The sequence below is a fragment of the Mauremys reevesii genome, linkage group 2, assembly GCF_016161935.1.
Source record: "Mauremys reevesii isolate NIE-2019 linkage group 2, ASM1616193v1, whole genome shotgun sequence".
In the NCBI taxonomy this organism is placed as follows: domain Eukaryota; kingdom Metazoa; phylum Chordata; order Testudines; family Geoemydidae; genus Mauremys; species Mauremys reevesii.
Genome location: NC_052624.1, coordinates 81,292,805 through 81,315,725, shown reverse-complemented (window position 1 = coordinate 81,315,725; position 22,921 = coordinate 81,292,805). Strand labels below are relative to the sequence as shown.

The following is a 22,921-nucleotide window of genomic DNA, read 5'->3' as shown; positions in this document are numbered from 1 at the left end:
CAAACTTTATCAGAAGACTTATAAATTATACATAGGAATCCCTTAACCCACCACTGCAACGCATCCACTGCTGGGGAGAAATGCTTCAACTATTTAACAAAACACAACACAGCAGTTAGGTAGGAGCTGGTAGGAGCAGCTGCAGAAGCAGCCAAACCAGGGACTGCAGCACTGGGAGAGAAGTGGGTAAAATGGGTCCAGCCAGGGCTGCTCCTCCCCCTGGCATCCCCTCAGATGCACAAGTGCGAGATTCCCCCACACTCTGAGGAAACTACTGCCCAGGTGGTTCCTTCCCTCCACACCTGGTCTTGGGGAAAACCTGCAGAGAAAAAGCAGCCAGAGACTCCAGCTGGAGCAGCAGCCAAATGTTTGGGCATTCACAGAACTTTGCATAGTTCTGACTGGACTTTCTCTGCCCTGTGCTGATTGACTGACTGTTTGCTCCAGCCCTCTCCTTCACTGTCTCTTCACCCTTAAGCTTTACACCGCCACCTGCCCCTCTTATCCACTTCACCCCCTTGATGTCCCCTCTTCCCTTTTTCCTTTCCATTTACGTTATCCCCTCCTAACTCAACCCACCAAAAAAAAAAATTTCCCCAAAGATGTTAGCTACCATCATATTGTTCACTCTGCTTTCATGTTAACACCCATTTCCTTCACGTGGTGCCTGTCTTGTATATGTAGATTGTAAGCTCTTCAGGGCAGGGGCTGTCTACTACAGTACTCCATGTCTGTACAGCACCTAGCACAATGGGGCCCAATGCAGTTGGTCTTTATGCACTACCATAATTAATAATAATACTACCATGATTAATAATAATAAAATAGGAAGTGAGGATCATATCCAACTGAAACAGCAGGTGAATTTAACACTGTAGAACCTTCTTACTCAAACTGAAATCTGACCATGTTCCAATGTTACCAGCTTTAACAACACTTGCACAAAAATGTCATTAGATTTTTTAATTACCACGGGAGAACAGCTCCCCAGTTTCACATCTCATCCAAAAGGCTGATGATCATATACGTTGCCCTATAAATTGTGTGTAACTGAACACATGGTATTAATAAGCAAACTACATTCAGCCATAGCAACACAAATACATCCTCTGTGGTAGGCAATTTTTTCCCTAGACCGTTGGTTGCAATTTCCTAATCTTTTCTTTTCTGTATTTATACCTTCTTCTTCAATATCAAACTGGAAAAATCTTCCTACAGAAAGCTACATTGGGAGATTTTTAACATTCAGAAGAAAATGATTTTTCTCACTTGGTTGAAATGGGTCACTTTTGCCAAAATTTAGCAAGGTCCGTTGTATACATGATTGCTATGTTTGATGCATATAGACAACATGGACCAACAGGTGAGGATGACTGTCACTAACAAACCCTTGAGTAGGAATGAATTCCTCAATGGAAAGGATTCCTTTTTTTCATAAAGAACATGTATTCTAGTGCAGATAAAACAGTATCAAAACAACTGCTAAGGTATCTGGTAGTTTCTGAACTATAGCATGTTTATCTGGCTTCCATTATAAACCACTATTTCTAGGATTTTATCTCCCTTTTAAAAAGGATCTATATTACTGTTTCCCATTAGAAGTCAATATCTTAGTCTGGAAATATATATTTAAAGTAGGGTTGTCGATTAATTGCAGTTAATTAAAAAAAATTAATCACAATTAATCGCAATTTTAATTGCACTGTTAAACAATAGAATACCAATTGAAATTTATTAAATATTTTGGATGCTTTCCTACATTTTCATATACACTGTATTCTGTGTTGTAATTGAAATCTGTGTATATTATTTTTTATTACAAATATTTGCACTGTAAAAATGATAAACAATAGAAATAGTACTTTTTAATTCACCTCATACAAGTACTGTAGTGCAATCTCTTTGTCGTGAAAGTGCAATTTACAAATGTGGATTTTTTTGTTTTGTTACATAACTGTACTCAAAACCAAAACAATGTAAAACTTCAGAGCCTACAAGTTCACCCAGTCCTACTTCTTGTTTGGCCAATCGCTAAGACAAACAAGTTTGTTTACATTTATAGGAGATAATGCTGCCCTCTTCTTATTTACAATGCCAACACAAAGTGAGAACAGGCATTTTTGCATGGCATTTTTGTAGCTGGATTTGTAAGGTATTTATGTGCTAGATATACTAAACATCCGTATGCCCCTTCATGCTTCAGCAACCACTCCAGAGGACATGCTTCCATGCTGATGACGCTCATTAAAAAAATAATGTGTTACTTAAATTTGTGACTGAACTCCTTGGGGGAGTTCCCTGTATGTCCCCTGCTCTGTTTTACCCACATTCTGCCATATATTTCATGTTATAGCAGTCTCGGATGATGACGCAGCACATGTTCATTTTAAGAACACACACACTGCAGATTTCACAAAATGCAAAGAAGGTACCAATGTGAGATTTCTAAAGATAGCCACAGCACTGGACCCAAGGCTTAAGAATCTGAAGTGCCTTCCAAAAACTGAGAGGGACAAGGTGTGGAGTATGCTTTCAAAAGTCTTAAAAGAGCAACACTCTGATGCGAAAACTGCAGAACCTGAACCACCAAAAAAGAAAATCAACCTTCTGCTGGTAGCATCTGACTCAGATAATGAAAATGAACATGTATCGGTCCGCATTGCTGTGGATTGTTATCGAGCAAAACCAGTTATCAGCTTGGACACACGTCCCCTGGAATGGTGGTTGAAGCATGAAGGGATATATGAATCTTTAGCACATCTGGCACTTAAATATCTTGTGACGGCTATAACAGTGCCATGAGAATGCCTGTTCTCACTTTCAGGTGACATTGTAAGCAAGAAACAGGCAGCATTATCTCTTGCATATAAACAAACTTGTTTGTCTGAGCGATTGGCTAAACAAGAATTAGGACTGGGAGCACTTGCAGACTCTAAAATTTTACATTGTTTTATTTTTGAATGCAGTTTTTTGTACATAATTCTACATTTGTAAGTTCAACTTTCATGATAAAGAGATTGCACTACAGTACTTGTATTAGGTGAATTGAAAAATATTTTGTGTTTTTTTTACAGTGCAAATACTTGCAATCAAAAATAAAGTGAGCACTGTACACTTTATATTCTGTATTGTAATTGAAATCAATATATTTGAAAATGTAGAAAACATCAAAAAATATTTAAATAAATGGTATTCTATTACTGGTTAACAGTGTGATTAATCTGATAGCCCTAATTTTAAGATTTTAAACTCACTGATTTAAAAAAAAAATACAAGAGAATAGCTTTATTGACTCAAGGTTTTTTTTTTTTTTTTAATATTAGCTAAAAATTGAGATAAGAAAATCTTGGCAAGGGAGCAATCAATTTGGTTTAATGACTTAATATTTTCAAAACTTATTGCATGTGTACAGTGGCTGCTTTTCAAAGCCTAACATGCCAGGTGTGTTTTTAAATCCAGAGACATGTCAAAAAAATTTTACATTATGCCAAAATACATATGTACACAAACCATAAGTGTTCCTAAAGAGCCATTGCCATCCTTCAATATAAAAATCCACCTTTCAGCAAAGAGATTTTAACAGTTCCTTCTACTTTGCATTTAATAGTCCTCTACAAGTGGTTAACTTTCTGCATCTACTTTTAAATATTAGGATTACTTGTCTATTTGGAAGGTACTGCCAAAAAAAAAAAATTTAATGGAAAAGTGCATTTTTCCATCCCGATACAGAGGAGAGGGACTGTGTGTTCATCAAAAGTCAAATTGCTGAGTTTCTAGAGACAGAATGTGTGCTGTGCCTAGTTTTCAGTTTAATTGTTAAAACCTGTCCAGCATCTCAGATACTGGAGATGGGTGCTAAAGAAAAAGTAGTCAGAAATACAGAAATATTTAGGACTTAACAAATCGTACTGTCAGAGAAACTTCATTTATTGTCTAACTGAGAAATTAATGCATCTGCTGATCTGAAATCTCAGTACTGGATCCCACTATCAACCTGCATTACACAGGATGTGCATTTTAACTGAAAAGGTCCTCATTGACTTGGTCTGATCCTCTGAATAGCTGTGAACTCCCTTAGACTCTGATTCTGCAAAATAGGTCCATGCTTAACTTTACTATCAAGTATTAATCCCATTGATTTCAGTGGTAATAATGTTAAGCACGTGAGTAAGTTCTGCAAGGTCAGGGCCTTAATTGCTAGATAATATTACCACTGCTACTATTTGAAATCTGCCAACATTTAACTTTCTGAAGTACATATACACTTTCTGAAATTAGAGCATCATAATGTTCACATCTTGTCTTGGAATTTATGGTCACCTAATCTGACTTCATGCATAACATAACCCAGAGTATCTTACACAGAGAGAGAGAGAGAGAGAGACAGAAAAAGAATCTGACTTCTTGAAAGATCTGCAAATCTAGGTTATACTTAAAAACATAAACATGATCTCAGGTATAATTGTATCATTTCCTTTCACTTCAGTGTTTTTTTTAATTAAAAATATTTAAGAGACACTGTGGTTGTGCGTGTTTCACAGAAGCTATACCAATTCATTGACACTATTTAAAGAACAGGCAGATGTGGTACTGAAATAATACTTTTTCAGTAACCAAAGGGATTAAATGCATTATCATTTATCTCACATCCCCAGCAGCTAAGAAAGGTGTTCTAGACAGGAAGTATACATCTTTAAATAACTTAGTCTCAATAAAAATGTCACAAAAGAGCAAAAATATATGTTTTTAAATATACTGCAAACAATAACTATTTAGGAATCTGAATTTACCACTTCAATTGAAAGCTTCAGTGATTATACCTATGAAAACTAAATGAATCTTTTCAAATAAGGGTATCTACTGTGACAGAAATTGGTAAGGAGGTTTATTTGTGTACCTGTAACTGTGAAAGGGTGATCTTGCTGCACCAATTTTATGCAACATAAATCTTCTCTGTATCTAAGATGTGCCTGCCAAAATTTGCCCAAATTAATTCTACCAAAAGATCTGTGGGATAATTATAAAGCGACAGAAAACTTTAATGTTTTCTAGTTGCTTCTGTTAAGACTTTAGCACTCTAGTTGATCAACAGGAGGGGAACTCATTGCCCTAGTTTACACTGAGAATTTTTAGCAGTTCAGCCATGTTTGGTCTAGCCCTTAGGTGCTTCTCTAGTGCCAGCGACATGGAAGCAATGGTATAGACTGGACATAGGTATTTTTAACACTTTGATTTCAACTTGCTGGAAGCAAGATCAGATGACACATAGGAAAAAGTTGTTCTGGCTACACTAGCATTCCCATCATTGCTAGCACTAACGGAGCTGCACCGGTCGGTGGTAGGACAACTGTTTGAGGTTTTCTTTAAAAGTCTAGCATAAAAACAATTTTTCTGGGAAGAACATATTAACCATGTTAAGGAACACTAGTTTAGCTTAGGTACCTATCAATGTTCAAACAACCGTGCTGCAAACTCCCATGATTTTATCATGAGTCACATGATATTCTTCTTACAGCTACAGCTCTTGGAGTCAATATAACATCACTGGGTCTTACCCATGGTTCACAAAACAGTGTTCATGTGGTTATCTTTGCAGTTTATATGGGGCTATAGCTAACAGCTTTATGAAAAAATCAACTCTTCTTAGCCAATGCATCAGAGGCCAGAATTGTATTTCTTTGATTTGAAGCCTCTGGTTTTGGGTGGAGGTTTAATTGGAGTTGTATATTTCTGAAGGAAGCAGTTGAGCAAGGCTATGAATATGTAAAGGGAACTTTTCCCTGAGGAGTAGGGGGAGGTAGAAATCAGCCAGCTTCAAAGGCAGGCCTGGTTTGTCTGTGAGGCTGAAAATCAGGTCTAGAGACTGTTCTGACAGCAGCAGGCAGGGCTGTATCTAATAGGCAATGAGGAGATATGGTTGTTTAAGAGACACAGAGCCCAATTCTCCTCTCATTTACACAGTGTAAATAAGCAGTATCTCCACTAGTCAATGGAGTTACATCAATATAAGTGAAAGGAGAATGAGGCCCATGGTTTCTCAAATGAAGAGAGATGAATATTTTCTGTCCTAAGTAGCAAAGAGCTTTGTTTGTGGTACACTATTTCTCAGAGCAGATGGTAACAGTTTTTGTTTGAAATCTATATAATTTCTGTATGCGTTTACCTTGCATTAGAAGTTATTTTGCAGAAAGAATCAATGTATGGCATTTGGCACTGTTTAAAGCACTAACCACATCACCATCTGTTAAGGGCATTTCCACCTTGCTTTGTTCGGTAAGAAGCTAACAAAGAAAGATGAAGTTAGTGCTGGGCTACCTGTCTAATGTAAGGATGCATTGGATCAGGGTGAACCATGTCTAATAGCAAGAGACTGGACATAAAAAAAGACTAAGGGCCTGATCCAAAGCTCATTGACGTAAATAGGCATTTGATTAAACACCTGAACAGATCTACAGCAGTTTCAGAACATGCAGTAGCATTTAAGAAAACGGATCCTACACACACCACATTTTAACTGCCACCAGAACAAGGAGGGCAGAAGTTTTCTTGTTTCTTAAGATTTTGTGGGCTTAGAAAGGGCTAAAGAAACATCAGCTACTCAAGCTGCATAAAGAGAGAGGTATAAATCCTGGAAATATAAACACAAAGGAGCTGATGACCAAAACAGTGAACGGGGACATCATGCTTTCAGCTACTAACTATAAAGCTTTACAAGATGTTGGACAGGATAAATATCACTGGTCTTTTAGGCCAGCTTTGCTATTTTGATGCTAGCCCAGGACTTAAAATAGTAAATTCCAGATCTCACACCAGTGTAATTCACAATATCCCTCCAGTCCGCAGCAGTCGCCAAAGGTACAGTCATCATGAAAAAGCCTGCTTATGTGATGAAGAAGGTTTTCAGTCTCCATTTTGCGAAACATATTGCTGTAAGGAGCGTGTTACCCGGAGAACCACAGTAGTAAATGTTTAGTGTTGATCGTAAATAAGAAGCTGGAATTTACAACTATAATTTCCAATAATGTCCAAGACAAGGAGTGTTAAGGCAGAAAGGGCACTCTGAGTTAAGAGACTGGAACAGAGAGAAAATTATACAGCAGCTAGGGCTCTAACCTGGGACTTGGAAGACCTGGGCCCAATTCCCTAGTCTGCCACAAACTTCCTGTGTGACGTTGGAAAAGTCACTTAGTGTCTCCAGGCCTCAATTTCCCCACCTGTAAAATGGGAATAAAATTTACCTCACAGGGATGTTGTGAGGATAAATATATTAAAGACACTCATATACTAAAGTCATGGAAGCCATATAAGTACCTAAAATAGATACTGCATGACACATCATGCACATTTAAAAAAAAAAACAACTCTAAACAGCTTTTAGAAATACCCTTTCATTACTTCATTTCTAGTCAAAGAATGAAGCTGCTGTAACAATTATTATTTTGCAGCAGGGGGGCCTGTTTGATTATATCAAGTTGGACTGTGAGAATCTACTTTCCCACTAGAAAGCATAGAAAAATATGATATCCTTGAAGTTGTAAGGTAAATTCTACAGATTAACCCCCAAATTAATTTTAAAACATCATCTCTAACCTAGAATTTCTTTACTGCAGTTTAAGCTTAGTATTTCTGTTCGCTGAGACTAACTCCCAAGAATAATTAATCCCTGTGCTCATTTTAATGTTCCTTTACATATCTGTATAGCTTAATAATTTTTGTTGCTATCCTTTGAACATCATCCTTTAAAGTATAGTGCCCAAATGTGAACACTGTACTCCAACTGAGGTTTAACCAATATGGAGTACACCAGGGTAGTTACTCTGCATGTTAATTGCGCTTTAGCAACATGACTATCACAGCTGGGGTGAGGGTTTTGCAAAAGTGTCACATTGCTAGCTCTCTTGATTTATTACCCATTATAACACCTTGATCATCTTCTCTCTGGCACTGTACTACTACCTTCCCACTATTTCTTCATTCTGTATCTGTGCATTTGAATATCCCTTCTTTATGTGCACTTCTTTATCTGACCTTTGCAGAATCTCAGTGTACTGATTTCAGCCCATTTGTTTTATTTCTGAAGACTGTACTGCATTTAAACCTCATCCCCTCAGTTTAGCACTATCTGCAAGACTATCATACTCTGCATATCATCATCACCCCAGTCACTGATGAAAATACTGACAAGTGTCCCACAGCACCCCATTCAACACTCCTCCATTCATCTGAATGGAGCATTAACACAATCTTTTGTGTCTCTAGTCTACTCCTCGATACAGCTATATGCTAAGGATTTTCTAGAGACTTCGGCTATCCCAAAGCCTGTAGTAGCAAGTATTCTGACTAGTTATCTACTGCAGTGGTTCTCAACCTTTTAGGAGTCCAATTTGTCTTGTGTAGCCCCAACTTTCACCTCACTTAAAAACTACTTACTTACAAAAATACAAAAGTGACACAGCACACTAGTACTGAAAAATTGCTTATTCTCATTTTTACCATATAATTATACCATAAACCAACTGGAATATAAATATTTTACTTACGTTTCAGTGTATAGTATATGAACAGTATAAACAAGTCATTGTATGAAATTTTAGTTTGTACTGACTTCGCTAGTGATTTTTATGTAGCATGTTGTAAAACTAGGCAAATATCTAGATGAGTTGAGTACCCCCTGGAAGACCTCTGCGTACCCCTAGTTGAAAACCACAGACTTAGTGGATGATATATAAGGGGTTGCTGATAAAACGTACTGCTCTGCAATATCAATGAGACTGCAAGCAACCTTCTGTTCCTTGAGTTCATGCACCCTGGAGTATATTCAACTACAATTAGGATAGTTTCAATTTCTAATCGTCTCTGAAATTACCTTAAATTTGAGATTAGCCTGATCTAGAGTATAGAACAAAGAGGATCCACTAGCTACTGTTAGTCACGTCTGGATTACTTTACCTGGTCAGCTTGTAGAGAAAAAATTTTCAAGTAAGATGTGATATAGTATTACTATACCTCTTTCACAATTAAGGGCAGGAAAGTAGCATTCCGAGATATTATACTAAGATTCTTGTTACGCTAAGGCCAAGTGTACACTACAGACCTATGTCGGTATAACTATGTCGTATAACCCAATGAGCATGTAGTTATACCGCTCTTAACCTCCTGTGTAGGCAACACTATGTCAACGGGAGAGCTTCTCCCATCGACATAGCTATTGCCTCTCGGAGAGGTGGATTAACTACGCTGATCGGCACAGGAGTGTCTTCACTTAAGCGCTACAGTGGCACAGCTACACCAACGCAACATTTTAAGTGTAGACCTGCCCTAAGACAAGAAAAACTAGTCATTAAAAATGCAAACAAGGGAACAAAAATGTCATCACAAGACAAGTTCCCACATCTCTCGTACAGAAACCTATTAAGATTTGTAGTCACAGTTTCTTCTCTTAACCTAATCAGAGTAAAGACAACAGTCCATAGGAAAGGGGAGAAAGCTGGATTAATAAAACAAATATTGTCATGAAAACCTCTCTGTGAGGGACTTATCTTATTGAGCACGTTTTTAAATAGGTATGTGTAGTTTATCTATAACTGCAGCATTTAAATAAAAACTAAGAATTGAAATACAACCTTTATTATGAAAAATGATGCAAAATATTTCTAGTAAGAATTAATATGCTGAAAACTTTTGATTTATTTGGAAAAATCAAGTTTCTTTTACGACAAAAAAGATCTGCAATTGCATCAAATTTCTGGGGTCCTTGTCTCTAAATTTCTATGAACGTTTTGTCCAAAAGCAATGCTTCTTATTATGATCAGTCCCATAGATGAAATAAGAACTACTCATGGTAGTACATTCTACAGTCAAACAGCAGTAGTGTTTGTATGACTGGCTCTTTAATGCACTTTTAAAGGCAATGACAGAAACAAACATGTAGCTTCACTTTTACATAAAAGTTTCTACATTGACAGTCATTACCTTATTTTAAATAAGCCTTTTTTGTTGCTTTCATTAAACACTGAAAAACATAAATTTCACTGAAACTGCCTCAAGATCCTATTGTTTTGTCGTAGACCAGACGTGGGCAAACTACGGCCCGTGGGCCACATCTGGCCCGCGGGACTGGCCTGCCCGGCCCCTGACCTCCTGGCCGGGGAGCCTAGTCTCCGGCCCCTCCCCCGCTGCCTCTCCTCTCCCTCAGTCTCGCCGTTGCGCGGGCCGCGCTCTGGCCTGCCACTCCCACTGGGCAGCGTGGGGAGTGCAGCTGGCTCTGGCCGAGTGTCACGTCTGTGAGCTCCTGCTGCTGGTAAGGGGGCAGGAAGGTTGCGTAAGGGAGCAGGGGTCCTGGGGGGCAGTCAGGGAGGAGGGGGCGGTTGGACGGGGTGGAGGTTCTGGGGAGGGCGGTCAGGGAATGGGGAACAGAGAGGGGTGGGAGACCTGGGGGACTTTCCGGGGTGGGGGTGTGGATAGGGGTGGGAGGCGGTCATGGGACAGGGAGCGGGGGTTGGATAAGGGGAGGGATCCCGGGAGAAGTTGGGGCAGAGGGTCCCAGGAAGGGGTGGTCAGGGGACGAGGAGCAGAGGGCAGTTGGATAGGGGGTGGGAGTCCCGGGGCTGCTGTCAAGGGGTGGGGGGTGGATAGGGTTCGGGGCAGTCAGGGGACAGGGGAGTTGGATAGGGGGGTGGGGGTCCTATGAGAGGGCAGTCAGGGGACAAGGAGCAAGGGGGGTTGGATGGGTTGGGAGTTCTGAGGGGGGCAGTCAGGGGGCGGGGGCCAGGCTGTTTGGGGAGGCACAGCCTTCCCTACCCGACCCTCCATACAGTTGCACAACCCTGATGTGGCCCTCGGGCCAAAAAGTTTGCCCACCCCTGTTGTAGACGGCAGTCATTTGCTGTAAAATATCAACACACTTTCTATGTTACCCTCATAATGGAATAATATGCCATCATAATTTGAGTGAAAGCCTCTCTCTCCCTGGCTTATTTGCATCTTCATCACCTTGAAAGTCCAGCACAGTAGTCTCATTTGTGTGTCTGAAAAGAGACTTGCCCTTATTTGGATTGGGAGCCAAGAAAAATCTAACAGAATTCTGATCTGCCTTCTGGGAACAGATTCAAAGTGATTGCAGGTGAAAGATGAGTATTTGTGATTTCTATTCCTAGGTTTTCTCAAATGCTGAAGAGTTCTAGTGAACAATACTGAATTTATATATTTATGGAAAAATTATTCTATAATAATGTTGAAAGAGTACTAGAAATATTTAAAAGTATTACAAATAAATCAATAGGAATTACTTTTCATTAACATAGAAAAAAATCTGTTATCCTTTTTAATTTATCAGACCCCTTATAGCAGTGGCTCTCAACCAGGGGTACATATACTCCCAGGGGTATGCAGAGGTCTTCCAAAGGGTACATCAACTCACCTAAATATTTACCTAGTTTTACAACAGGCAACATAAAAAGCATTAGTGAAGTAAGTACAAACTAAAATTTCATACAATGGCTTGTTTATACTACTCTATATACGTTACACTGAAATGTAAGTACAATATTTATAGTTCAATTGATTTATTTTATAATTATATTGTAAACATGAGAAAGTAAGCAATTTTTCAGTAATAGCCTGCTATGATACTTTTGTATTTTTATGTCTGATTTTGTAAGCAAGTAGTTTTTAAGTGAGGTGAAACTTGGGGTACGCAAGACAAATCCGATTCCTGAAAGGGGTTAGGGTGACGACAACAAATGTGAAAAATCAGGACAGGGGTGGAGGGTAATAGGAGCCTATATAAGAAAAAAATCCAAAAATCGGGACGGTCCCTATAAAATCAGGACATCTGGTCACCCTAAAAGGGGTACAATAGTCTGGAAAGGTTGAGAGCCACTGTCTTATAGCATCATAGTTTTAGAACGGCTTATACGTAAAACTGGAGATCATAGCTTTTATACAGTAATATGCTGTTATAAGCTCCAATTAATCATCAAATGATGTACAAAACACTTTTCAGATGAGTGCACATGTTTAACTGTTCAAATACTTGTTAAAGATCTCACCAGCATTCAAACTTCTTTATTTTAATTCAATCCTAGGTTGCCAGGACACTGTCCAACTGTGGAGGCTGCAGAATTTAAATCCCATGGCACCTCATTAAAGGATGTGTTTATATACTGTTGTGAACAGCATTGTTCACTAACACAAACAGTGCTGGGATGCTGAAGGCCTAAATGTAGTAAAATAAAAAATTAAAAAATAGTTAAAAGTCTATTTAAAAAGAGACATCTTCCAGGGCAGCTGCATGCAATTTACCTTTTAAACAGTGCTAGTGTGAAAATATTTGACTGGTGCAGAACCCAAATACCAGATGTATGTTCCCTTGGCAGAAACAGCTCTAGTAAATGATATGTTGGGGCCTGATCCTGTGCTGTTTGAACACACCCCAACTTCCGCACATTTCCAAGGACTTCAGTAGACATTTGAGGACCCCAAAGAGCGTGGAAATGGGCTCCTGGCCGCCTGGGGGAGTTCTTTATATGCTCTGAACATACGGCAAAAAGGGTGGAAAGGGACCCTCGATGGTTATGAAGCACTTGGGGGAGACCCTGTTTGTTTTGCATTCTTCTTAGCCACATGCTCCCCAAGATTTGTCTCTTCCCAACAGCCTATGCATTGAATCACTTCTTCCGCCCCACCCCCTTCCAGCTACATCTCCTGAGCCAAGCGGCCAGGGATCCCACTGGAGCTCAGGCGTTGCACGGCACGAGCCACACCTGCCCTTGGGGACACCGGCTTCACCTTGCAGGAACACACCGCTCACCCTTGCACGAGACAATACCAAGCTCCACCTCGAGTTTCCTGACCCGCCTGTCGCCCGCATCTCCCTGCAGAGGGGGTGCGGCTGCTGCCGGCCCCTGGCTAGGCGTGTGCGGCCGCTGCAGGACCGCCCGCTGCCCCGCTACCCACCGCGAGGCTCAACCTACCCGCATAAAGAGCCGCCGCCGCCGCCGGTCCCCGCAGCTGCTGCTGGTCCAGCCCGTCCGCTGCCGCCGCCCCCGCTCAGCGAGCGCGAGCTCGGAACCTCGCAGCCACCCGGGTCAACGTTCCGTCGCCCAACGCAACGTTCCATTCGCCTCGCGAGCCAGGGACGCCAAGCGCGCGACGCCCCGGGGCTGCTGCTGCAGCAGGCGGCGTCAGTGGCTATCCGTGCTGCCCCCTATTCCTACTGGGAGGGGGAGAGACCAGGAAGTGAGCAGCGCGGAGAACTGTCACGCCCTCTCCCTTCACTTCCTCGGCACAGCGTCATCTCCTCCTCGGGACCTGGTCCCTCCCACACTGACTGAGCGAAATCCCGCGATTGAGGGAAGCCCGGGCACGCAAAGAACTGCAATGCATTGGCTTCGTACAACTGTTTATGTTCACTCGCTAAGCACCCGCTGTATCCATACACAGGGCTTGTGGTACTGCCACTGACCTTACTGATGTAGGATGCATATGCGTCTATATGTACACATATTACATTTATGGTATATATATAACCTGACATTTCCCACCCAATACCTGGATTGTTCCGCTTGTATGTTACAACCTCTTCCACCTTCTTCTGTTTTATTTAAACTGCAAGATGTTTGGGAAAGGGCCTATGGTGTTTCTTTGGTGCCAATCACAATGGGGCTCTGATCCCTGATTTGGGGTCTTTCAGTGATACTGGCAAACAATAACAAAAAGAATAGCATATGTGTGTATGTGAGCTCAAAAGCTTCTCTCTCTCACCAGCAGAAATTGGTCCAATAAAAGATATTACCTCACCTGGTCTATATGTTAAACACACATTTTCATAACATGCATATAAAGATGTGTGCTACATCCACCTTGTGTATTCACATACTGGAGATGAATGTGTATATACGTACACACTAGTCACTACAAATATATATGCGTAAGCAACGGGAGTTGCAGGTGCTCAGCACTTTTGTGTTTACAGCTTAAGCCAGGTCAAGTGGCTTGTGAGTGTCCAAAGTGCTCTAGTATAAAACATGACAGAATATAGCTGGAAATATAATCACTTCCACTGACTCACTCCTTATCGTTTGGGCAGGTAGCACAGCCCATTATTAAGGCTGCTGGACACTTTCTATTATTTGACCGTTTTCAGTTGCTTGTAACTTTGTCAAACTTTAACTGTTTGGGGCAGAATTTTACATGCCGGAGAGAACAAAGATAAAGAAATATATGTTGCTTTGCCCATCTTAAAAAATTCTGGCAAACTGTTATTTGAGCAGCTCAGCTCAGGTACCCCCTTGTTTTGGAGCAGGGACATAAAATTGACTGGCATGCATTAACTAAGCCATGGGGCCACACACTGAATTATAAGGAAAAAATGAAATATTAAAACACTCATTGAGGACGGTCCATCCTTTGGGAAAAATGGTATCTTGTGTAATTAAAGACTGTCATAAAGCAGTTGCCAATTTTGGTTGTATTCCTAGAGGTTTCATCACATGGAAATCTTTAATTAAAGATTAATCTTTAATTCCTGGAGACTCTAGGACAATCCTGGAGGGCTGGCAACCCTAGTTGCACACGTAACCTTACCTCTGACATTTCCTAACTTTTGACAGCCTGACTCTGCAATTTAACATCGTTTTTATGTGCACTATCTGTTGAAGATTTGCAATTTACTGCGTGACACTGTGCAACCATGGGAAAAACCAAAGCCAGACATACCACAGAACTCAGTCCACCATTCTGTCCTTTGCCAGTTAACATTTCAGTCAGCCACGGCCAATGCACGCAGGCGGTGCCCGAGACATGCACAGCGCAGCACTCCGGCAGGCTCACAGACAAGAACGCACATGCACACACGAGGCGCGTTCACTCAAGGGATCCGGGACTCCCCTCTGCACCGCTACTATTCGCACGTGGGAACATTTCTTCCCCTCCCCCGGCTCAAGCTCCTCCCTCCCCGGCTTGTCACACGCTGGGAGCTGCCCAGCCGCTCTCTGTCCGTAACACGCGCCCCAACCAGGCCGTGACTCAGAGTCACCCACTGAGGGCGGAGGGCAGGGGAGGCGGTGCTCGCGCGCCCGCCGGGCCTCACGCAGACCTCACCACGCGGATGATGTAAGTACGTGCGGGTGATGGAGAGAAAGGAAACGTCGCGAGAGTTAGTTTTCGTCGCGTTTTGGTGACGGCATCACCGGGCGGCGGCCGCGGTAGTGTTTGGAACCCGGCGCGCGGCATGGCGTCCGTGGTGCTGAGCGAGGCGGAGAAGGTCTACATCGTGCACGGTATCCAGGTAACGGGGGGAGGGGTGGTGGTGGTAGTGAGGGGAGGGGGAATGGGCGGCGCTGCCTGCAGCAGCAGCAGCACCCCGGCCTCTCCCCCCGATCAGCCTCCCCCGCGCTGCTGGTAGCCGGCTGCCTGCAGAGCCTGTAATGCGGAGCACGGCGCGGCTGAGCCCTTCGTGTCCCGGGTCGCCGCTGCCGACACAGCTCGGGCGAGACAGCACGGGACGTGTTAGCTCGGGGGTGGGGCTATTGCCAGCTGTTTAAAATGAAATACAGTCGGTTGTTTTCAGGGGAAATAAATATTTTAGCCTGTAGAGGTTGTGTCCTCCAGGATTTCTCCATCGTTGTTCCCCTCTGCACTTTTGGCCAAGGAAAGATTTGCAACCGGCGCTGTGTGTAGATTGCACTTGATAGAACCAATGGTGCAGGAGAGCCAGTTATTTTGTTCTCTTTATTTTGCCATTGTTTATAACTAGATACTTGTCCTCTGACCGGCTTAGACCCAGCATCCTTAAATAAACAGACTTAACAGCTCCATGTGAGGGAAGATTCTGATCTTGGGTTTTCTGCGAATACAGCTCCATTGACTGCAGTGGAGTTATTTGGGATTTATATCTATGTAACAGATAGTAAGATTTGATCTCCTGTCTACACTAAACATCCCACATAGAACAAAGCCATGAAAGATCCTAGATATATCCTTTCTGCTACAGGATGTTTTCATTTTATACCAACTTTTTTTTCCTTATTGGAATTGCTATCTTAGGCCTAGTCTGCACTTAAAAGTTTTGTCCCCATAGTTGTGTGGGGTGTTTGTTGTTTTCTTTTTCCTTTTTTTCCCTTTGCCCAGCATATTTATGCTGATAAAAGCTTGAGTAGACACAATTTATATCAAGAAAAAAATGCTTTTTGCCTTAAAGCTTATTTATCCACAAAATAACTTTTTTGCTGGTATAAACTGTCTACATTAGGAGGGTTTACCGGTAGACCTATACCAACAAACCTCTTAGGTGAAGACAAGGTGTATGGACAGTTTATTATTTTGCTTAAAGGCATCAGTAACTTTGGCTGGCAATTCAAACTACCCAATTCTTTCTTCATCATCAATTTATGTATGTATTCTCTGGAGGCCCCAACCAAGATCAGAGCCCCATTATGCTAGGTGCTACACAAACACACAGCTGTTGCCTCAAAGAGGTTAAGGCCCTGAGCCTGAATGAGCTGTGGACACAGGTTTCCATCTATGCATAAGGAGGTGCACTGAAGCTGAAAGGTGTCTGCCCACATGGAGCATGTTGCAGGATCAAGACTGAAATATTCATGTTATATGCTTAGTTTGTATTGTATAGTATTACCTTCTCTCTCCATTTTACAGTTCATGCAGGAAGTCAGTGACTGAACTGTGAGTTAAACCTAGATCTTTCAAGTCGTACTCCAGCACTTTAACTACAAGACCATCTGTTTTTCTCCATTTAGCTTTGATGACTTGCACATTTTTATCTGGGATTATTTTAAATTTATATTTGACTTATTATTATTAATATGGATCAGTTATATCACTTAAAACTTGTGGTGTCTATGCTTAGGAGGATCTTCGGGTAGATGGCCGTGGCTGTGAAGACTATAGATGTATTGAAGTGGAAACAGATGTAGTATCAAACACAAGTGGATCTGCAAGAGTGAAGCTTGTAAGTACAGATAGGAGGAGTTTTTATATATTGCTTGTGGAAGCTCCTAAATTATCATGACTTTGAGGCTGTAGGTCAAGTCCAGACTTTATCACTTGACTATTTGTATTAAGTTTTTATTGTTTTTTTTTTGCTTGTTAATACAAACGTAAAAATACACACACAAAAAGTGAATACTGTTAATGTATAATTACTATTTGAAATATACACCGCAGTATTAACAGAAACTTGACTTTAATGATATGTGGCACAAACTGAAGCTCCTGTTTGTTCCCTTTCACCACCTCCTGACAATCAGTGACAGATATTCCAACCCTGTGCAGTGTCTTTGGGTTTCATTAATTGTTTATGTATAATTGTGTTCTGCTCCATGGGGGTGGGCTACCACTGCTCCTCCAGCAACTAAAAAACAAAGGGGTGATTAAGGGAAATTTCTCAGGGCTTACAACCTGGGGACAACGTATACTGGTTCAAACTGGACTCTCCAGAGACCAGCAGACAAAGAAGGGACTTTTGGATAAAGAGCCTGACTTGAGGCCTTCTTTCTGATCCAGCAAATGGACAGGACCTTCTGTCCTGAAGGGTGGGGAGTTGGGGGCAGCATGCCTTGCAGAAGGGTTTGAAGGACTTGTCCTACTAGGGCCCCATAAGACTAATAGGTAACCTCTGCTGAGCTTTTAGCATGCATATCGGGTCTCATTGTTTTTTGAAGTGTTTTCTCTGTAATGCTTTTACCTTAAGAATAAATATGCTTGCTTAGAAGGAGGTGTGTGCTAACTTATAACTGCAGGCAATATACTGGTCATAGCCTTTGGAAAGAAAGCCAGGTACTGGCCTGGTTAGGGCTTGTTGGGGATAGTATAGTATAATCTGGGAAGCTGTGCAGCCTTAAAACTCTGGTCAGGAGAGAGTGCAACATAGTTCGCTGCCCATGAGAGATGTTGGCTGAGAGCCAACAACTTTTAAGTGGGTACCCTCAAGGGACTGTGTAGGGCGGGGGAATATAGGTGGAGTGAGCCTGAAACTGTGACACTGTCCATAAAGAGTGGTTACTCAGTCCTGGTCTACTCTACAACCTTGTGTCAGTATAGCTTCATCGCTCAGGGATGTAGAAAATCCACACCACTGAGCAATGCATCATACCGATCTAACTCCCGGTGTAGAGAGCACTGTGTCAATGGGAGGGCTTCTTCTGTCAACATAGCTACCACCTCTTAGAGGGGTGGAGTACCTACAGTGACAAGAGAAACTCTCTTGTTGGTGTAGGTAATGTCTTCAGTAAGTGCTGCAGCTTCACCCCGGCAGTGCTGTAAGTGTAGACAAGCCCTTGCTGCGAGCGAGATCTATTGACAAAGTACATTGAGGCCAGGGGAAGCTGAAATAATCCACCATTTAAACTTGTGAAAGTAATGTCAGTAGTATGACTAATAAATAGAGAAATAATTCTTCATGGTGTTCATATCACAACAAATTAAAACTGCTGCTTTAATGGATGTTGTATGTACAGACAGTGGCTATCGCTCAAGATATTAGAATAGTTCTGCATATGTATTTTATTCCAGGACTGAATGTATAAAGTCATGGATATTTAGACTGTCCTATTAGCATAGAGAAATGTTGTACGTACACAGGGTTTATTTGAGGAAACGTGCTCAACCTTAACATTATCTCTTCGAAAGCTTTGATTTATTAAAATAAAATCCTGGGTCATGCTCAAAATGTTATTTGGCAGAATAGTTTGTGTAGATAACATAAAGATAAAAATTAATAACCGCTTGACCCCTATGTGGATAAATTGTGCAAGCTGTGGTGTGGAATATTTTTCTGGTTGAGTGATGCTGGTATTTTAACAGGGACATACGGACATTCTGGTAGGAGTCAAAGCTGAAATGGGAACACCAAAGTTGGAGAATCCAAATGAAGGATACCTTGAATTCTTTGTTGACTGGTAGGTACAATAAGGAAGAGTACTGAAAGCCCAATACTTTCAGTGACTAATGTGTTTAGAAAAGCTGTTTATCTAAAGTATATTCCTTAATTCTGTTGGCCTGCTGTAGTGGTCTACATAATAGAAATAAGCTATTTTGTTGCTTTAGTTGATGGTAAAATTTGGGAAAATGCTCTGCTACTCCTTCAGAGTTGCTGTTTTGCATAGTTCTAGAAATTACAAGCAGAAAATAAAGGAACAGTGTCAACTTGGTAAGCAGACTTTTGCTGAAATACCCAAGATTATTATAACTGGAAAAGATTAGAAGGGAAAAATAATTTTTTTTCGGTTTGTTTACTCTTCGTGCATTTGACAGAACTTTGTATGGAGTTTGTTAGTTCCCCCTGTTCTCTCTGGGACTTTCTCAAAAAGAAAATGAGAGAGAGAATATCCATTTAAAAAAATAATAGGTGCACTCAGGGATAGGTATGCTACCTGAAACTGTTTTCTTTTATTGAATTGCCTAGATTTCAAGTTGTTAAGGCTGAATCCCCACTCTGTCACTTCGAGTGTAGGAAGTGGGGGGTCTGCAAGGATTTTAAAAAATATTTGCCATTCCAGGCTTGTATTACACTCCCAAGGTTATAGCATCTCTCTGACCTTGGCTTGGTAAACACTGCCACCACCCAAATGCAAAAAAACCCAAAACCTTTTAACCCAGGAAGGAGCACTTGGCAATTCCTCCCTGTGGGGTAACCTCAAGCCCTTTCTCACACAGCCACATACACAGACACACCTGAGAAAGACACAAAGGAAATTAGCTGTGGCTGTCAGCCAATCAAACAACATGCACAAACCTCTTAGGAAATCAATAATCCAATCCTGTTCTTAAAAAAGGTAAATTTTTATTAAAAACAAAAAGGAAAAAATACATTTGGAACTTAGGCTTTTGCTATATTTTAAAAGAGCAATTCCAAAAATTAAGCACCCAAAATAGCTTTCTTGGGGGTTCAGCTTAAAGGTTACAAGCAAACAAAAGCATTTGGAGTTAGCACAGACGAGATCTACAAGCCTTAAAAAATAAACAGAAATAAACCTGATCGTGTTTAGCTAAACATTCTGATCTACTTACACCTTTGGATTGTTAAAAGTAGTTATAGATATGATCTGATGATTTTCATATCTGGTTCAAGCTTTATACAGCATTCCTGCTGCCCTGTCTCATCAGCCCAGAGAGTAACAGACAAAGGGAAAGTTTCTTTCCCCATTTAAAAAAGTTCTACTTTTCCATTGGCTCTTTTGGTCAGGTGCCCACTCCTTCTCTTACCTGTGGGCCTATTAACCCTTTACAGGTAAAGCAAGCAGAGAATAGACCAAGAGGGATTTAACAGCTAACTGGCTGGCTGGGTGTCCATCAAAGGGAGTTACTCTCCCCGCACCATCTCCCAATGTATCACACAAGTGTATGGTAATTAGAAGTTGTCCTTTTTTTATTTGAACACAATAACCCTGTGAATTCGAGATACAACAGTTAATTGCCTTGAAAATAACATTCAGAATGGCATTTTTCAGTAAAGCCCTATTTCCTCCATGAGCTAGAAACCAGGGTTCATGTTTAAGCATGTTTCTGACTTTCTTGACCATGAATGAGGCATTACTGCAAACAGCTTTCCAGTGAGCAGGGTTATGGAATTAGCTAGAGGGAGTCCAGGAGCCTCAGCTTGTAGGTTGCTTTAAGAGTTGTCACAGTTACCACCTACTGTAATTAAGGGTTACACTTGCTGTCATTTAAGTGGGAGCACGGGGCATGTTAGATGGACTTTCTAAGCTCTACTTCATTTACGGAACAGATACAAATGGTTTTTTACCCACGTAAGCTTATGCCCAAATAAATCTGTTAGTCTTTAAGGTGCCACCGGACTCCTCATTGTTTTTATGGCCTTATGGGCTGTGATTGGGGTGCAGAAGGGAAGCAGCAGCCCCTTTCCCTTTCTGGTCCTCCTGGATGCACTGCCTTGGTGTTGGTTTCTGGGGCTTCCAGCAGGGGTTGGGCCCTAACCCCCTCTGGAGACACTTGGGGCACAATGCTGAAGGAGCAGGCAGCTGGTGAATGCTATGCCTCTTCAGAGGTGGTGGGGCTCAGGCTTTGGGCTCCCGCCTGGGAGTGGCGGGGAGGCAGATTCCAGCCATGTGCCTTTTGGTTCCGTCCCCCGTGGGGCTTCAGGCTCCATTCCCCCCACTGCCTCCCCCAATCCAAGGCTTAATTTTTCCTTAGACTTGCAGAGCTGAGTAAGTCTGCTGTGAAAAGTGCTACTTGTATGTATGTCAATATCACATATATGTTAATATCAGCAGACTTAGTAGCTAGTAATACATAAATTACAGTTTTTTGGGTGTGCATATTTATTTTTCCTGAAGCTAATTAAGTATTTTAGGAAAAAGTGTGAGTGGCCACAAGCAAGAGTTGGTGGCTGCACTCTGAGGCCACCAAATACACCTCTACCCCGATATAACACGAATTCAGATATAACGTGGTAAAGCAGCGCTCCAGGAAGGCAGGGCTGCGCACTCCGGCGGATCAAAGCAAGTTCGATATAATGCGGTTTCACCTATAACGCGGTAAGATTTTTTGGCTCCCGAGGACAGTGTTATTTTGGGGTAGAGATGTAATTTGTCCTAAGAACCCCTGCGTTAGAGGTTTGATAGTCATAGACTTTAAGATCAGAAAGGACCAATATGATCGTCTAGTCTAACATCCTGCACAACGCAGGCGGCAGAATCTCACCCACCCACTCCCGCAACAAACCCCTAACCTGTGTCTGAGCCATTGAAGTCCTCAAATCATGGTTGAAAGGCTTCAAGGCGCAGAGAATCCTCCAGCAAGTGACCTGTGCCCCACGCTGCAGAGGAAGGCGAAAAACCTCCAGGGTCTCTGCCAATCTGCCCTGGTAGAAAATTCCTTCCCGACCCCAAATATGGTGATGAGCTAAACCCTGAGCATGTGGGCAAGACTCACCAGCCAGACACCCAGGAAAGAATTCTCTGTAGTAACTCAAATCCCACCCCATCTAACATCCCATCACAGGCCATTGGGCATACTTATAGTCAAAGATTAATTAATTGCCAAAATTAGGCTGTCCCATCATACCATCCCCTCCATAAACTTATCAAGCTTAGTCTTGAAGCCAGATATGTCTTTTGCTCCCCTTGGAAGGCTGTTCCAGAACTTCACTCCTCTGATGGTTAGAAACCTTCATCTAATTTCAAGTCTAAACTTCCTGATGGCCAGTTTATATCCATTTGTTTTATGTCCACATTGGTACTGAACCTAAATAATTCCTCTACCTCTCTGGTATTTATCCCTCTGATATATTTATAGAGAGCAATCTCCCCTCAGCCTTCTTTTGGTTAGGCTAAACAAGCCGAGCTCTTTGAGTCTCCTTTCATAAGACAAGTTTTCCATTCCTCAAATCATCCTAGTAGCCCTTCTTTGTAGCTGTTCCACTTTGAATTCATCCTTCTTAAACATGGGAGACCAGAACTGCACACAGATGAGGTCTCACCAGTGCCTTGTATAACAGTACTAACACCTCCTTATCTCTAGTGGAAATACCTCGCCTAATGCATCCCAAGACCGCATTGATAATAGAAGTACTGAGGCTGCTTGAGTTAACTGCTTGGCAATCTGTTTGTAATATAAATAAAAGAAGTGTTAGTGGGTTGCCTTGATAGATTTGTAAAAACATTTGGTAAACTTCTTAACTCCAAACTGGAAGCCCCACTGTTCTTCCCAAAGTATAGGGCTCCTTGCTGGTCTTCTATAGTTTAGATTTTAGTACATAAAGGAAGTGCAAGAATTGCCTGGGGTGGGGAATTCCAATTATTTTCAATCTCCGTTCTACTCCATTCCATTCCTCTCCTAAGAATATAGAACCTAACAGACTGGATAAGATACAAAGATACATCTAGTCCCGTATCTTTTCTCTGGTAGTGGCCAGCACCCAGCTGTTTCAGAGGAGGGAACA

General features: G+C 41.7%; 2 protein-coding genes across 6 annotated transcripts in view; one reads left to right on the top strand and one right to left on the bottom strand.

The window, feature by feature from the left end:
• Window positions 1–13,278, bottom strand: part of ZDHHC3 (zinc finger DHHC-type palmitoyltransferase 3) — a 31,073-nt gene extending 17,795 nt beyond the window's left edge. Inside the window, exon 1 of one of the 4 annotated variants that reach the window (XM_039524751.1) lies at window positions 12,975–13,278. The gene's annotated coding sequence lies outside the window, so the exon portion shown is untranslated. Of the gene's footprint in view, window positions 1–7,113; window positions 7,130–12,050; window positions 12,067–12,811; window positions 12,948–12,974 lie in introns of those variants that run through there. The other 3 variants (XM_039524752.1, XM_039524753.1, XM_039524754.1) reach the window with 3 other exon arrangements.
• A 1,855-nt stretch (window positions 13,279–15,133) lies between these two features.
• The window catches only part of EXOSC7 (exosome component 7), a 34,569-nt gene continuing 26,781 nt past the window's right edge, over window positions 15,134–22,921 (top strand). Inside the window, exons 1-3 of one of the 2 annotated variants that reach the window (XM_039524750.1) lie at window positions 15,134–15,289; window positions 16,868–16,969; window positions 18,823–18,917. In XM_039524750.1, coding sequence (XP_039380684.1) covers window positions 15,233–15,289; window positions 16,868–16,969; window positions 18,823–18,917 — 254 coding nt within the window. In that variant the 5' untranslated portion in view covers window positions 15,134–15,232. Of the gene's footprint in view, window positions 15,290–15,413; window positions 15,522–16,867; window positions 16,970–18,822; window positions 18,918–22,921 lie in introns of those variants that run through there. The other variant, XM_039524749.1, reaches the window with a different exon arrangement.